This window comes from Pelophylax lessonae (assembly GCF_965119305.1).
Source record: "Pelophylax lessonae genome assembly, chromosome: 8".
Taxonomy (NCBI): domain Eukaryota; kingdom Metazoa; phylum Chordata; class Amphibia; order Anura; family Ranidae; genus Pelophylax; species Pelophylax lessonae.
Genome location: NC_138775.1, coordinates 144200793 through 144217809, shown reverse-complemented (window position 1 = coordinate 144217809; position 17017 = coordinate 144200793). Strand labels below are relative to the sequence as shown.

At 46.4% G+C, this 17017-nt stretch overlaps 1 protein-coding gene across 1 annotated transcript in view; it reads left to right on the top strand.

The window, feature by feature from the left end:
* The window catches only part of FIRRM (FIGNL1 interacting regulator of recombination and mitosis), a gene marked incomplete at both ends in the record, with an annotated part of 580029 nt that overhangs the window by 359135 nt on the left and 203877 nt on the right, over positions 1-17017 (top strand). Inside the window, one exon of the mRNA XM_082265049.1 lies at positions 9863-9976. Coding sequence (XP_082121175.1) covers positions 9863-9976 — 114 coding nt within the window. The remainder of the gene's footprint in view (positions 1-9862; positions 9977-17017) is intronic.

The window sequence follows — 17017 nt, the reverse complement described above, 5'->3', positions numbered from 1 at the left end:
GAGACAGAAGATGCTGGAGACAGGAGGTGATGTAGGCATGCTAAGTTTGGAGCTCCTGATGTTAAGGGGGGACTCCTGATGTGAAGTAGGGTTGCTTCCTGATAAATTTATTTTAGTTTCCATGATATAAAATAATGGATGTGGGGGCCTTTTGGTGGGCTTGTTTTTTTTTTCTTTTTTTTTTGGGGGGGGGGGCAGCATCAAATTCTTGGACCCAGGTAGCATAATATCTTGGGCCAGCCCTGCACCCACCTCCCTGCAATCAGAGAGAGAAACTGACTGAAGCTGGATGGGGCAGGAAGGATTCAGCCGCGGGATGGATGGATGGTGTCAGCGCCGGTTCCTGGACTTGGTAAGTGTTACTGGCTCTGCCCCCCTCCCCCCTCTCTCACTACTACCCCCCTCTCACCACCACCCCCTCCCCCCTCTCTCTCACTACCCCCCTCCTCTCACCACCAGGAATGCATACACATATGTATAAACTCACAGTCTATAGCATAATCTGCCCACATAAGTCTCTCATATGAACAAAGCTTGTCATTAAAATATCATAAATTGAATTATAAAATAAATAAAATCCACCAAAACAGCAGAATTAGCTTAAAAGTCCATAACTGCTAAAGAGTCCTGGGATGATGACTAAACGTGCAGATGTAGTACTGGATCACCAATGCATGCCACCACCATGCTCAGAGGGGGAGTAAAAGTGCAAACTCACCAACACTACTGGCTTAGCCACTCTCGTGACCAAGCAAACGAGACAAAAAACAATCACATCCACCTGGACAGATCCTGGGTAGCCAAAATGATGGGTGATCTCACAGTGCTCCAAATCATGTGGAAGAAAAAAGAGCTCCACTAGTGTGATAACATCTAAACAACTTTATTCACATCCACATTTAATAATATTGCACTCACATCTTAGTAGCACATCCATCGCTCGTGTCATCCGTCCAGGTGGATGTGATTGTTTTTTGGCTCGTTTGCTTGGTCACGAGAGTGGTCTTTTTACCACCTAGCAATGCCCCTGCCGCTCACGCTCGCTTATGCTTATAACATTACATAGCATAGCTGAACCTGAACGAGAGGGCGCCTGTGTAGCTTGTTCTCTGTGACTCTGACTGAGCGCGGTGAGCTGAGCAGGAGCGGCGCCGTGATTCGCTGCACAGCTAACCAATCACACGTGCCTGCACACCTGATTGCTTCGCTGTGCCGCTACTCACCGTGAGTCAACCAATCAGGTGTGCAGGCACGCGTGATTGGTTAGCTGTGCAGCGAATCACGGCGCCGCTGCTGCTCACCGCGCTCAGTCACAGAGAACTAGCTACACAGGGGCCATCTCGTTCACTTCTTCTACCTGTAACCTTAGGTAAGTCTCTCTCTCTCTCTCTGATCTCTGCATGATTGAAGGGGGCACGGCACGCTGGTCACTACATTGATATGTTGGCAATCATGCTGGTCACTACATTGATATGTTGGCAATCACGCTGGTCACTACATTGATATGTTGGCAATCATGCTGGTCACTACATTGATATGTTGGCAATCATGCTGGTCACTACATTGATATGTTGGCAATCATGCTGGTCACTACATTGATATGTTGGCAATCACGCTGGTCACTACATTGATATGTTGGCAATCATGCTGGTCACTACATTGATATGTTGGCAATCATGCTGGTCACTACATTGATATGTTGGCAATCATGCTGGTCACTACATTGATGGGTTGGCAATCATGCTGGTCACTACATTGATGGGTTGGCAATCATGCTGGTCACTACATTGATGGGTTGGCAATCATGCTGGTCACTACATTGATATGTTGGCAATCACGCTGGTCACTACATTGATGGGTTGGCAATCATGCTGGTCACTACATTGATATGTTGGCAATCACGCTGGTCACTACATTGATATGTTGGCAATCACACTGGTCACTACATTGATATGTTGGCAATCATGCTGGTCACTACATTGATATGTTGGCAATCACGCTGGTCACTACATTGATAGGTTGGCAATCATGCTGGTCACTACATTGATAGGTTGGCAATCATGCTGGTCACTACATTGATGGGTTGGCAATCATGCTGGTCACTACATTGATGGGTTGGTACGCTGGTGGTCACTACATTGATGGGTTGGTACGCTGGTGGTCACTACATTGATGGGTTGGTATGCTGGCGGTCACTACATTGATGGGTTGGTACGCTGGTCACTACATTGATGGGTTGGTACGCTGGTTACTACATTGTCAATTGATGGGGGGGCATGCTGGTCACTACATTGATGGGGGGGCAATATTGTGCAGCCCTACTCATAGGCATGCGCACGGGGTGTGCTTAGGCACACCCTAATCACCCCCATGCAGTGCTTCTGCCATGGCCGCCGCCGTTGTGTCTGCTGCTCTCTGCCCCTGGCTGCTCAGCTCCCGAACCCAATCCTGTCGGTGCGGAGACTGAGAGGGACTGTCTGGGGGAGGACCCTGGCCTGCTGTAAGGGGGGGGATCTATATAGGGGACCTCACCTCACCCTGGCCTGCTGTAAAGGAGGATCTATGGGGGACCTGCCCTAGCCTGCCCTAAAGGGGGATATATGGGGATCCTTCTCTAAAGGTGATCTATGCCATAGATCCCCCTTTAGAGCAGGGTCCCCATAGATCCCCTTTAGAGCAGGGTCCCCACAGATCCCCTTTAGAGCAGAGCCCTGTGAACAGTGTGCGGCCTTAAAAGAATAATGTTTACTTTGATAATTGTTTATTTAATTAAAAATGTTTTAATACCGCTTAGGATGTTTGTTTACATTTATTTATAAAAGTGTGTGTGGGTGTATATGTATATACATACATACATATATACACACGCATGTATATTGATCACCCAAAATAATACTTTGCCACCCCTGTTTTAAAAGTCTAGCTCTGCCACTGGAAGTTAGTCTCCTGAGCCTTCGATCGGTTGCCCATTTTGTTGTAAATTCCAGGAGATAAGGGTGGCGTTTCATAAGAAGAGCTTTACATACTACTGAGAGAAAGTGGTCAGGTGTAGAGTCTTGTAAGAGAAGGGACTCAAACTGATCTGGTATATTTGGTTACACTATTATTGCGCTGATAGTTCTTTACATTACATTCAAGATTTGTCTTGACAAGATGGTCTTGAATAAATGTATGTAAAATACTTTGGTGAGAGTGCAAATTAACAAATCTTGGTTGCAATCATAGGCCAGCATTTGTGGGAGTAATTTATAGTATAGTGTCCTATAGAAAATGTTGATTCTGAAAGGAAAGTTAAGGTTTTCTGACAAATGTGTTGGGGTGTACAAATTTATGTGCAGCACTGTAAGTGGTCCACTTGGTGTTGAGTTATTCACTTTAAAATCATCAGAGGACAAGGGGGCACTCCTTACTTCTGGGGAGAAAGGAGATTTAAGCCCCGTACACACGCAACAATTATCGGCCGACCGATCGTCCGACTTTTGTCCAGAGTGGTTTTTTGTTGGTTGGAATGTGCCTAGACTGCACACGAATTTTCTCGCCCAACAAAAATCGACTTCAGAAGTGATGTCATGTGTTGGTTTGCTTTCTTTGTGTTTTTTCTTCTCTGAGCATGCCCAGACTTGCTCATCAGATTTTTCCCTGTCGAAATCTGTACTGACTGCACGAAAATCGGCCAACAAAAATTTTATAGACTGCACACCAGATTTTTTTCGGCCGAAAAGTCGGAGTCGGTTGTCGGAAGCATCATACTAACAAGCCGAAAATCGGCAGATCGGACGTTGGCCGAAAATTCCCTGCCAATTTTTGACGCGTGTGTACGGGGCTTAACTCTCCAAATACAGAAAGGCTTCTTCACAGGAGCTGTGAAAATGTGAAATAGACTCCCTCAAGAGCTGGTTCTGGCCAGCTCAGTACATTGCTTTAAGAAAGGCCTGGATTTCTTCCTATATGTACATAATAGAACTGGATACTCATTTTCCTAGGTAAAGTTGATCCAGGGAACATCCAATTGCCTCTTGGGGGGGATCAGGGGGCAATTTGGGGCAAATTGGAACTTGATCAACTGTGGGTATGGGATTGTGTATAAAGGATTGTAAAACATTTTTTTCCCTTTTTTATTGGTTGAAATAGATGGGTTTTTTTTCAACCAGACTAACTATGTAACTATGTATATTTATGAAGAATGATCATTTATTTGGAAAATTATATAACAAACTTAAAAAAAGTGTTTTTTTTTTTTTTTTTTCCAAAATGTTCAATCTTTTTTGGTTTATTGTGTGGGGAAAAAAATGATAAACTTTTTATTTGGGTACAGTGTTGCATGGCCGCGCAATTGTCATTGGCTGAATATTGGCCTGGGCAGGAAAAGGGGGCGAAAGTGCCCTGCATTGAAGTGGTTAAAAATTAAATGCATAGTGTTTTTGGTTTGTGCTGCTCAGATGCATGTGTAGCTCCCCTTTAATTATACAGTACAGGACCCTAGCAACATATTCATACACCATGGGCTATAGGCTTTCTTATAACCCATGGCGTTAGGACATGCCCTCCGCCCCACTCCACCCCTTAACCTTACCTCACTCCATGGGTGCTCCTTTTTTTTTTTTAAAGCATCTGAAGCTGTTGAACCTCTTCTCTTTCATGAAGATATCCACTTATCTAGTTTGTTTATTCTTTGGTATTTTCTTAGAATTATTCAATCAGCCCTCACTGTCCTCTAATGCCTACACAGAAGCTGTGTATCTGGATCAGAGCAGGACCCAGTTTTAATTCCATTCTCTGCATCCAATTCTAGCCCTATTTTCAGGCATGCAATAGGTGACCTGCTTGACAAAAGCAGGATTTTCTGCATGTACTGTATGTCACAATTTCTTGGGCAGATTATGACCTTAATACAGGCATCTTTGTCCAGCTCTCAGAAAGGCCCCATATTTTATACTCCCATTTCTTAACCAAAGTCAGATCCTGATATGCCAGTCCACAGAATCAGAAGGGAATAAGTAGGATGTGAAGGCAGTGTTGGGAGAAGCTGCGGGAGACATCTCTCCCCACATTATCACTATATTGAAGAGGGAGCTTAACGCAACATGCTTGCTAATGTTGAAAAGCTCATTGCCTCTGTCTGCAAGATCCTTGGTACTGGTCAGATTGTCTCTCCTGTGTCTTGCCAAGCTTCTTTGGGTAAAGACAAGAGAGACCTGCCAAAACTTGCAAAACACTAACTGTTCATGAACAGACAGTGTGCATTTCAAAACAATTGGTTCACACCTGAAATAATTTTCAATCACCCCAAATCTTTGCTGTACTGTATCCAGTAGAAGACGAATTAGTGGGCTGTTCCTGTGTTATTCCTGCTGTCTCTGTCCTAAACAAATCATTCACTTTACCTATTGAGGATGTCCCTTCAAAGATTCTTGTGATAGATAATTGAAACACTCATAAAAGCTCTATTTACCCTGGCATGACCAGGCTTGCTGCTATTTCTGTATGTCAAACTGCAGCTAACTGGACTATGATAATGAATATACAACATGGCCCTGCATTTTAGGATTGTGTTGTTACAAAGCAATACAATTGCCTTCTGCTCTTCTTTTTTGTGTAGCTGTCCTGGAGCGCATCATGAGACACATCCAGAATTGATCTAATTTTCATTCATATGTGCAGAATCTAATAGATAAAAGCTTGGACAGCAGAAGCTGCCTGTCAAAGGTGCCAAACACATATGCCCTTTAGAGGAAGACATCTGTTTGGTGAGGCACTTGACCAGTTCATGAACGAGGTAATAGGTGAAAAGATTTTAATTCATCAGAGGAAGGTACCAAAACCCCTCTATTCAGGAGCCCCCTGATCCTCTAAACACACAGCACCTGGATGCTCTGAAACAGGCTTTAACTTCAAACTTTAGTTCAAGTTCAGCCCTTCTTTTGACACAAAGCTTGACCCACAAAGACCACCAAGCCCTCCCTGCAGCTCTCTTTACAATGAAGCACCTTCTCTTCTAAGAGTGAGGGTCTGCCTGAAACAGTTTGCATCCCTCTGAACCACAAACTTCCCAGATCTGTGGGTTCAATTGGTTTTAAAAGGGTACAAAATGGAGTTCCGACCTTTATCACCTCATCGCTTTCTTCTTTCAAATCAACCCAAAGATGTCAAAGGACAGTCAGATTTGCAACATGCATTGTCCCAGGGAGTCATTGTAACAATACCACCACAAGGCAGGTTCAAGGGATTCTACTCAAACCTGTTCTGAAGCCCAACATGGGTATTCATCCTAGCCTGGACCTAAAATCTCTTGAGAAAGTCCTTCAAATTCCAAAATTTCGCATGAAATCCAAAAGGTCAGTAATTTCCTTTCTGAAACAAGGGCAAAACCAACATTCAAGATGCCTATCTGCATGCATACGTGTTTCTGAACAGTCAGCCCTTTCATGTAAGAAGCCTTTCCTCATATTTTATGACGACAAGGTTGTATTACGCTCAAGACAATCCTTTCTTCCAAAGGTGGTTCCATCTTAATGAGGACATTGCTCTGCCATCCTTGTGCCCTGCTTTTAAGCATCCAAAGGAATTCTATCTACATTGCCTCTCCAGATCTGTAAAACTGTCCTGTCCTGGGCTTTAGGGCCCCATGCCTCTGTTGTCCAATTGTATAAGGCTGCCACCAGGTCTTCTGGTCATATTTTCTCAAAGTTTTATCCGGTGGATCTCCAATATTCTGCGGGTGCAGATTTTGGCTGCAAGGTTCTTGCAGCAGCAATGCAAATTTGAGCCTATCTTTGACACTTGTTTTTTGGACCTGTTGGCAGAGTTCCTTTGGCCTAGTTGTTGCCCAACCTTTGTGTTCACTGCTTAGGAATGTCCCATGGTGCATAAATACGTTGCCTGTGCCTGGTATTGTATTATTCGGAAAATAGAAATTATGACTTGCCTGTAAATTCTATATCTTGAAATACAGGCCACCCTCCCTAAACTCTCCTTGTGACTCTGTATTGTTTGCTACTAGACATGCAAAACTAAAAAATGTGTTTTGTTTCAGATAGATTTGTTATGTTACTAATTTTGTTTAGTTATGGAATTCGTTTAGTTTGATTTTAGAATTTGTTTAGTTTCCTTTCATTTTCCAACTTTTCAGAATGATTGGCATTTGGATCGGTCGGAAAATGATCGACCGATAAGAATTTTGTGTGACGAATAGTTGGCTGTTATCAGTGGGCCGGAAAGCTGACCGCCTGTGTCCTTAACAACCATGACTTATCTGTCAGTTAAGTACGATCTTATCGAAATCTGGAAGCCCCCTTTAACCAGGGGGCCCCCAGACCCCCCACCCCCACCCTTGTGAATGAGTATGGTGTCAAAAGGTAAAAAAAAAAAGTTTTTGACATCCTTTATTAAAAAACAAGACATAAAGAAGTGTGTCCCTTGATGTAAATCTTTCATTAATCACGCTCCCCACCGCACCAAAGGAAAAAAAAAAAGGATACTCTCGTCAACATGGAGACCTACTGCAGGCTCCTCTGTTTGACATTTCTTATATAGATAGGGGGTGGGGCCATCTGGCTACTTCACCTGGTGGCACCGCCCACCTTCTGACATTTTGGTTCCCTGACGTCAGAAGGGGCAGTGCCACCAAGTGTTTTAGACTGGTGGCCCTGCCCCTTATCTATATAAGAAATGTTAAATGGAGGAGTCTGCAGTAGGCAGATGGCCTCCGTGTTGGCAAAAGCATTTTTTTTTTTTTTTTGGGCGGTGGACGCTATTTTTAATAAAATTAAATCGGGGGACGCTATTTTTAATAAAGGATTTGTCAAAAAATGTCTGTGTTTTTTTATTACTTTTTTCCTATGAGCCCCCAGACCCGCACAACAACTGGACACGGTTGTGGGGATAAAGCCTATGTCCCCCTCCCCCCACCCCATGTTGAGGGCATGTGGCCTAGTATGGTACAGGAGGAGGGGGGGGATGCATGCTTAAATAAGAGTCTGGTATGATTTTTTTGGGTGGGCTCTTTTTTATTATTTTTTTTGGCCTGTTGTGGATGGGGGGGGGGGGTTGTAGGAAGGGAAATTTTGAGGTGAAAGAGGATGTGTGCTAGGAGGGGTAATTCTTTTGGGTGGCGGGGGGGGGGGGGGTTTGATCTAAGAGGTCAGATTGAGTGACAAAGATTTGTGCTGAGAGGGGGCATTTGGAATGGGAGAAGTGGGAATTATTGAATTGTTGGGGGAGAATTTTGGCTTGCAGAGGAAATGTATGCTTAGGGATGAGCATGCTGATCAGCTGTTTGTTTTTTTTTTTTTGAGTGGGAGGGATTTATGTTGAGACGTGAAATTAGGGCCCTTAACAGATCTCCTCCTCCACTTACAGCACATAGTTATGATCGGGTTTCCTTACAGACTTACACACATTGTGCAGCTGGATGCTGTGTCTGTAAGGGAATCCGATCTTAGCTATGGGCTGTGTGGGGTAAGGGAGTTCTGATTACCCAGGCTGTGTGCAGTGTGGGAATGGGAGTGCTCTGCTGAGTGCTCATCCAGCAATGACCCTGTCCTCTTCTCTGCTGACCACTGTCTTCTGCCCTGTTGACCCCTATCTTCCACCCTGCTGACCTGATAACCCCCTTTTCTCTACCCTGTCAGATGCTCTATTGACCCTTGCCCTCTGCTTTGCTGACCTCCTGTATGCTGTCCTACTGACTCTTGTACACTCCCCTGCTGACCCCCTGCACACAGTCCTTTGCTCTGATAACTCACGTAAACTTTCCTACTAACTAATGGCCTCGGTAGACTGCCCTACCAACTGCTGACCCTATCTTCTGCCCTACTTGACCCCGTGTACACTGCCCTTCCAACTTCACATCCAGCATTTTGAAGCTTTATCTCTGTTTAAAAGGATACAGTCACTGTTTGCCTGAAAATTTCACACCAGACTCATTTGATTTCTAAATTGACTTTGGTCAAGTCAGGTGATGCTTTCAGTTCCACAACGACTCTAATTCTGGCTAATTCTGCAGCAATTAAGGTAGTTTTTGGGAGCTTAAGAGTAAAGGAATTGTCTGATCATCGAGAACAAGTCTATGTGGGAGATCAAGGAAAGGGAAAGGGATCTATTGGTAGTAGAGGCTTTTTGCACCGGTTACATATAGAAGTTGAAGACATTTGAGTCTGTTTTTATTCTGAGCACCACATTCTATAAAAATAAAAACATTTGCAGTGAAAAATAAGTGGGCTGAAGTTATGCAAATATACACTTTGAAACAAGTTTTTGTGTAACACACACACACCTCTTTCACAGTTCACAGCCATGAAGGTGATAAATTTGTTTCATTGTCCAGCTCATCACCCATCTTCCACCTGTTTAGTGGGCTTCTCCATGATTCCAACACTTCTTAACTTAAAAAGGTTTACCCACTTATCCAGCAGTTTAGACCAAACCAGATTTTATTTTTAAGTGTACATATTACACACACAATAATTTAATGCTCTCGGAGCAGTGTTGGGTGTAGGTGGTCACCGTAAGACACACCAACACTCTCCTGTCTCTCTATCTCTCTCTGTAGTTGTGTTGGCATCTTCCTGCTCTCATCCATATCCATTTGGTCCATAGGAAAATGTTATCGCTGAAGAGTAGAGCATTAGTGGTTATTTCCTTGGATAAAGAGACCTTGACTTGTCCAGAAGGAAACACAAAAGCATCTAGAATTACCTGTAAATTTGGTTTTGAATTAAATTAAACAGGCCTATGAGGAAGCAAAGATACACAGATTGTATTTTGCACGCATATTAGAGTTTTTAATTTAACAGTGTAAAGATTTCAAGGGCTTTCTACAATAGGAATGATTTACCTAACTTTTTTTTTCTTCTAATTCTAGGTTGTGTCTTTAATTCCTTCTTTGTGTCAAGAGGACTCTCCTGCACAGATAAAATGGTCAGTGCTGGACTTTTTATCCAGCTTAGCAAACATTCTGATTCCACAAGAATCCCAGGTAACCTTTCAACATGTATAATGGAAGAATTTAGACATTTGTAGCAAGCTATTAATATCATAGATAGGTGGAAACGCTCTACATCTGAGTCTTAAAATGGAGTTAAACCCATCGATTTAACAGTTTCAAAAAACAGCTAAATTCTGGCAAGTCAGGAATGCTAACTGTCACATTGGTTGTGCTCACAACCGAACTGTCAATCCATCCAATAGCTGGTGTCAGAACTGATATACAGAGGCCAAGATGGCAGTTTCCTTGGCTAAAAGACGAAATCACATACCTGTACGTCTTCTGCACTTCCAGGTTTGCGGTGACCAGCTCCCGCTGTATCCAATTAGCGGGGAGGATTATTAAAAGTGAACCTTCCCGGTTTAGAGTGAAGTTCTGCTTTAAAGTTTTACACTACACTACAAGGGGAAGTGTGTCTAAAGAAGACATTTCTGCTTTATACCTTAGGGGAGAACTTTACCATTCTGAAGTGACAAACCAGGCCAATTCAGTCCACTAATTAATTTTACGGTGCCAATAATCTGTGTGAGAGGTTCAATCGCAAGGGAGGCGGCTGTCTGTAATGTGTGTTCTCTTCCGTTCATTTTAGGACATATCAAAGATCAGTTGATCTGACCACTGGATGTAGGATGCTAGTTACAACAAAAAAACCCAGCCTAGGGAAGGCCCTTGCTGGTGTACATTCCCACTGTCTTCTGACAACAGCACTGCTCTAGGAATTAGGACCCAAGAATTTGTACTGGAATTTTTCCCCCCTTTCTTTCTTATGAGTTTTGGTGATTTTTTTCAGTTAGCCGAAGGCTGGGTGATATTATAGATCATTCCCTCCCCCCCAAAAACTGCCATTGAGCGCTTGCAGTTTCTCAAAACAAGAAGTTGCAATAGCTCTGTCCAACAGAGCAACTTTTGAGAACTAACCGAGAGCCGTACATGACCAGTTAGTCCTGACCGTTCAATCACAGCATGCTTCCGCAGACTGGCAGTACCCTGGTCCCAGCCAGAGGGCTCCCAACATCATCATGGAGTTCCCTGCTCCCTGCAAGACAACATCCCCCAGGCGGTACACTCCCCCAGGTGTTATGTATAACCTTGTGTCTCTTTCTGTTGCAAACCTTTAGTGTATGGGTGTCACCTTGGCCACAGCCGTGACTGACATAACTGAACAGTCTACTGGTTTCCCCTCTGTGGAGCTGCTTGGTAAGGGATCCCCCCTTAGTCTGTGATGTTTGTAGACTATGCTGTTTGGGCGATACCCAGCTCCCCATGTATGACTTTAATGTGGAAACTTGGAAAAGGCAGCCACACACCAATGTTTCACACATCTCATGCTTAGTCATAACCAGGGGTCAAATGGTGTGGTCGGTGTAGAAATAGGTGAGAAAACACCCATTCACAGCCAAATCCAATCAACACAGTTTGACCCCTGGTTATGACTAACCACAAGATGTTTGAAACATGCTAACTTTCCAATCATTCCTGTGACTGCATCTGTCTGCATTTCAGTAAAGAAGTTTTCTCTTTCGTTCATTTACGGGCACCACTCCTGATCGTCTTAACCATTGGGTTATACTGCCCCCTACAGGAGTAGGACACTAGGCTACGCCTATGGGCAGTCCCAGGGGGTATACTCCCTCTCTCTGCTTATAGGTACTCAGTTTTTTTTTTTTTCTGCCTTGTCAGGAGTAAGGACCTAGTTCCTTGCTGGGATCTCTGGTCATGGCATTTTGTTCTTTTTAGATAGAAATTTTTCTCCTGGTTTGTTCCTGTGAGATATACAATCAACTCCCGGACTGGGCGACAGGCTGGATAATCTTGATCCAGTGGTCACCCCAGTCTGGCCAGCAACCGTGCGCCGACCTCAGCTCCGTGCTAGGTCGGCCGTGACATAGCCCCTGCGGACAGGGGCTGGCCTGCTAGTTAAACATCTCGTGAGGTTGCATACGACCGGGTCTTAAGTCGCAGTGTTCCTCCTGCCCAACAGCTCCCCATTTCGATGGCGAGGAGGTTCTGTCTGGGGCGGTGCCCGCCTGGCTCCTGATATGGTGAGTAGCCCTGAAGGGTTTTTGGGGTGCATGGGGGCCCCTCCTTGGGATGGTCGGATCCCCGGATTTCCCCTCAGGCATCCCCCCCTTTATCCCCTCATCCTACCCTCCCCCCTCCATTTAGGCCAGGGCTGTGTGGGTGATCTAGTCCACCTCCTGGGGTGGAGACAGGGAGCTATACTGGGTATGGGGGCAGGGAGGGGGGTGCGCTACTGTTGACCGGATGATCGGCTGTGCAGGGGGTTGTACCTGGTTGAGGGCTCCTGCCAGGGCCTCCCGTTCTGCCTGGGCCTGTCCTTAAGTCCTAGGGATCCTCATGGTTCCACCATTTTGCGGTAGCCTGTGTGCTCTATGCACGGCGGCCATGTTTGTATAGTCCAGTGGGCATTTTGTGGTGGTTTGCCATTGAAAACATTGCCGGTCATGACAGTGGAGCCCCGCGGGCGGTGATTTCAGCATTGAGAGTCCCTCCTCAACCCCTGGTGCTGTCTCCTGGATATTTTTACTTCCTGATCGCCGTGCGTGGAGTGCAGATTCTCCTGGTGGCTGCAGATGCCGGCTTCTGCTAGGTGGGGAGTCTGGTGGGGTCCTCTCCCTCTCAGCTGAGGATCGCTTGGTGCTTTGTGCCTGGCGACTGGGTGGTGCTGCCAGCGTGGTGGGGGTTGTCCCTTTGCAGTGTTTTACTTTTTTTGCGGGGTACCCCTGGTGACTCATGGAATCTTTGAAGCACATCTCCCACCTGATCCCCTGAGGCTGTAGGGCCCTCCGGGTCCCAACCATCCATTGATGCCCTGACGGCGGTCCTGGAGTCCTTTGTGTCCCAGGTGGAGGTGGCTTTTGGGCGACGGGCTAGTAAAAAGCGTTCCTGCTTCATCTGTCTCATCGGATCCCGAATCTGATTGGGCTGCCGTGGACGAGGATCTGTGACCATGCGCCCAGAATCCTCAGATAGTGAGGATGATTCCTCCACATCTGCAACCGCGCACGAAAAGGCACTGGTAAAGGCACTGATTATATCTGTGCATGAGACCCTATAGATGGAGGATGCAGCTGCGACAGAGGCGCAGGTTCCCTTTGGCACTCACAAGCTATCCAGAGCGGCAAAGGTGTTTCCTTTTTCACATAATTGTCGCTAAAGAGTGGGGACGACCATATCGTCTCCTTGGGGTCCCTAAGCGCTTTACTAGTTGATACCCTTATGAGGAGTCCCTTATTAAGAAGTGGACTGTTCCATCGGTGGTGGACCATCCAATTTACAGATTGAACAAGTCAACCATGATTCCGGTTGAAGAGTACCCGGCCTTTAAGGATCCGGCTGACAGGAAGGCGGAGGCTCTGGTCCCAAATATGTACACTCTGCAATACCAGGGCAATGGTGAATACCGGCCAAACTCTGAGTGGACTAAGCTTTTATGCCATGACCTGGAGGGAGAACAGCTCCCCCCTGCCTTTGCTGAGCTGGTGGACCAGCTTGTCCAGGGGCTGCAGTTTATCTGTGATGCCTCTTTGGTTGCAGCTCCCCTGGTGGCTCAGCTCTCTGTTTCTGCAGTTGTCCCTAGGCCTCTCTTTTGGCTTAAATGCTGGTCTGCGGACCAGACTTTTAAAAAGGCCTTGACTGATCTCCCCTTTCAAGGAGATCGCCTGTTTGGAGCTACCCTGGATGACCTCATTAAAGGTCTCACAGGGGGAAAGAGTATTTTTCTTCCGCCGGGTACTAAAAACAAGGAACCTCGTCATAGACGTAGGCCATCCTTCGGCTCATAAGAAGTTTTTTTCTTCCCTCAGGGTCCTCTGATAAGGGCTCAAAGCCTTTCAGGGCCTCCTCTGGAGGCTCCAAACGAATCTGGTGTGGCAAGCTGAGAGTGGGCTTCTCCAGACCCGCGAACAAGGCTCCGTCAGCATGAAGGTGCGCCCTCACCCGTATCGGGTGGGGGAATGTCTTTGCTTGTTTCCGGACCCGTGGACTTTCCTGATACAAGACAAGTGGGTTGATGAAGTCATTCGGTCCGGCTCCAAGATCAAGTTTCGTTCTTGTCCCCCAGCAAGGTTCTTTCCTTCCAACTTGCGCCTGTCCCCGGACCGCTTACATGGACTGTTTGGGGCGGTACAAGACCTGTTACTTCAAGGGGTGATTTCCCGGTTTCGACATCGGAACATTTTCAGGGTTTTTACTTAAACTTGTTTACAGTTCCCAGAACGGAAGGCAAGGTGCGTCCAATCCTGGACCTCAAGGTGCTGAACTGCTTTGTACGGGTGCAGAATTTCAGGATCGAGTCCATTTTCATGGTGGTGGCATCCCTGCATCAGGGGGGTTTTCTTGCCTCATTATGTGCCGATCACCAGTGCTTCCTCCGCTTTGCCAAGGGAGAGGAGCATTATCAGTTTGTGGCGTTACCCTTTGGTCTCCCCTCTGCTCCTCGAGTCTTCACAAAAGTGTTAACCCCGGTGCTAGCATTGTTATGTCAATGTGGGATCGTGGGACTGGGCTACTTGGACGACCTCCTTCTTTGAGCGGAGTCTCCTGCTGCTGTGGTGGAAAACCTGGAAATCACCATACAAACTTTGCAGGAGTTCGGCTGGATTCTGAATTTTCAGAAGTCTGCTCTGGTGCCATCCACAAAGCTAGACTATCTGGGTCTGACTCTCCTGCTCCTTCCTCTGAACAAACTCCAGAAATTGCAGGCTGCATTTCATCTCCTGCTGTCCAGCAGATGGCCATCCCTTCGGACTTGCATGCCGGTTCTCGGCTTGATGGTATCTACCTTTGAGGCAATTCCGTTTGCACAGTTCCGTACGAGGTCCCTGCAAAGGGATATTCTGGCCAAATGGGACAAGGCTCTGCAGTCTCAGGACAATCAGATCCAGCTTAGTCGGGCAACGAAGGAGTCCCTGATATGGTGGTTTTGTTCTCCTGTGCTTTGGCTGGGCAAATTCTTCCTCCCCTTGCATTGGACAGTGGTCACCAAGGATGCCAGCCTGTCCGGCTGGGCAGGCGTCCTCTGCATAAATTCTGCTCAGGTTCTCTGGACACTAGAAGAGTCCAGACTACGGATCAATGTCTTGGAACTCTGAGCAATCAGACTGTGCCTTGAACATTGGACAGATTGTCTTTAGAGATATCCAGTACGCTTGCAATCGGACAATGCTACGGCCCTGGCTTATGTCAATCACCAGGGGGGCACAAGAAGTGCTCTGGCGGCTTTGGAGGCAGCCGGTATTCTAAGGTGGGCAGAATGGTTCGTTCCAGCCCTCCCTGCCCTACACATTCCGGGGGTGTAAAACTGGCAAGCGAATTACCTCAGTCGGCAGTCGTCCAAGGGGAGTGGTCCCTCGGAGGTGTTTCATCAGTGGTACCATGGGGTCAGTATCGTCTGATTTACACCAGGTGCTAATGGATGGAAGTGTGTCTGAGTCTGTGATTCCAACACTGTTAAAATCTAGGAAATACACTTCTAGGAAGATCTACCATCGTATGTGGAAGTCTTACATTGCATGGTGTGAATCTCTTGAGGTTCATCCTCGCTCTTTCTCTGTGGCTCTGATCTTGACCTTCCTTCATTAGGGGGTTGAGCAGAAACTAGACTTGAGTACTATCAAGGGTCAGGTGTCAGCCTTAGTGGTCTTCTTTCAACGGCCCTTGGCCACATACTCCCTGGTTCATACTTTTCTTCAGGGAGTTAGGCACTTGGTCCCTCCAGTGTGGTCTCCATTGCCGCCTTGGGACTTCAATTCGGTGCTCTCAGTTCTCCAGAAACCTCCTTTTGAGAATCTTCGGGAGATTCCCCTGCTTAAGCTGTCCCAGAAGGTGACCTTAGTGGCTATCACCTCTGCACGCAGGGTGTCGGAATTGGCGGCGTTATCCTGTCATTCACCCTACTTTGTGGTTCACAAAGATATGATGGTTCTACGTCCCTATCTGTCGTTCCTTCTAAAGGTTGTCTCTGATTTTCATTTGAATGAAGACCTTGTGTTGCCTTCCCTGTGTCCCAGTCCAAAACATCCGGAGGAAATTGCCGTGCATGCCTTGGATGTGGCCCCGGCAATTAGCATGTACGTGGCAGTTACGGAATCTTTTAGGAAGTCAGACTCACTATTTGTGCTCACAGGTGGGCCTTGAAAACGGTGATCCAGGTCTATTCCCTCAGGGGTCAGGTTCCTCCTTTCCCTGTCAAAACGCACTCTACTCAGGTGCTCAGTGCCTCCTGGGCCTTCCATTGTCAGGCTTCAGTGACACAGGTTTGCAAGGCGGGCATTTGGTCATCGGTGCACAGCTTCACAAAGTTCTACAAGTGGATGTGTTGGCATCTGCGATGCTTCATTTGGCCGCAAGGTGTTGCAGGCTGCTGTTTAGAGGACCTGGTCCTCTTTGAGGGTGTATTGTTTTTTCTCAGGTGAGCTCCAGTTGTTTTGGGTGAGCTCATGTTCACCTGGTTGGCTATAGTTAGCCTTGGGAATTTCCTTTTCGCTGTTCCCTATCCTCATGTTTAAAACTGCTTTGGGATGTCCCAATGGTTAAGAAGATCAGGAGCTGTGTCTGTCAGTAAACAAAAGAAAAAATGGGATTTTTGACTTACTGTAAAATCTTTTTCTCTAATGTTCATTGACGGACACAGCACCCACCCCTCTGTGGAGTTGTAATTCTTCTGACACTGCTTGTAGTAAAACTGAGTACCTATAGCAGGGAGAGGGGGTATACCCCCTGGGACTGCCCATAGGCGTAGCCAGACTTTTTTTTTCTGCCTAGTGTCCTACTCCTGTAGGGAGCAGTATAACCCAATGGTTAAGAAGATCAGGAGCTGTGTCCGTCAATGAACATCAGAGAAATGGATTTTACCGTAAGTCAAAAATCCCATTTTATTGGTATCCCGTTGCGGTGTGCAGCTGCCTTTTCCAAGTTTCCTTGTTTGTCGTGATGGTGAGCTGGCCAGCACCTGTGGGGTTACCTGCTGTGGGATCTCCTCGGCTGGAGCGGGGATTTCACCTCTGCCTT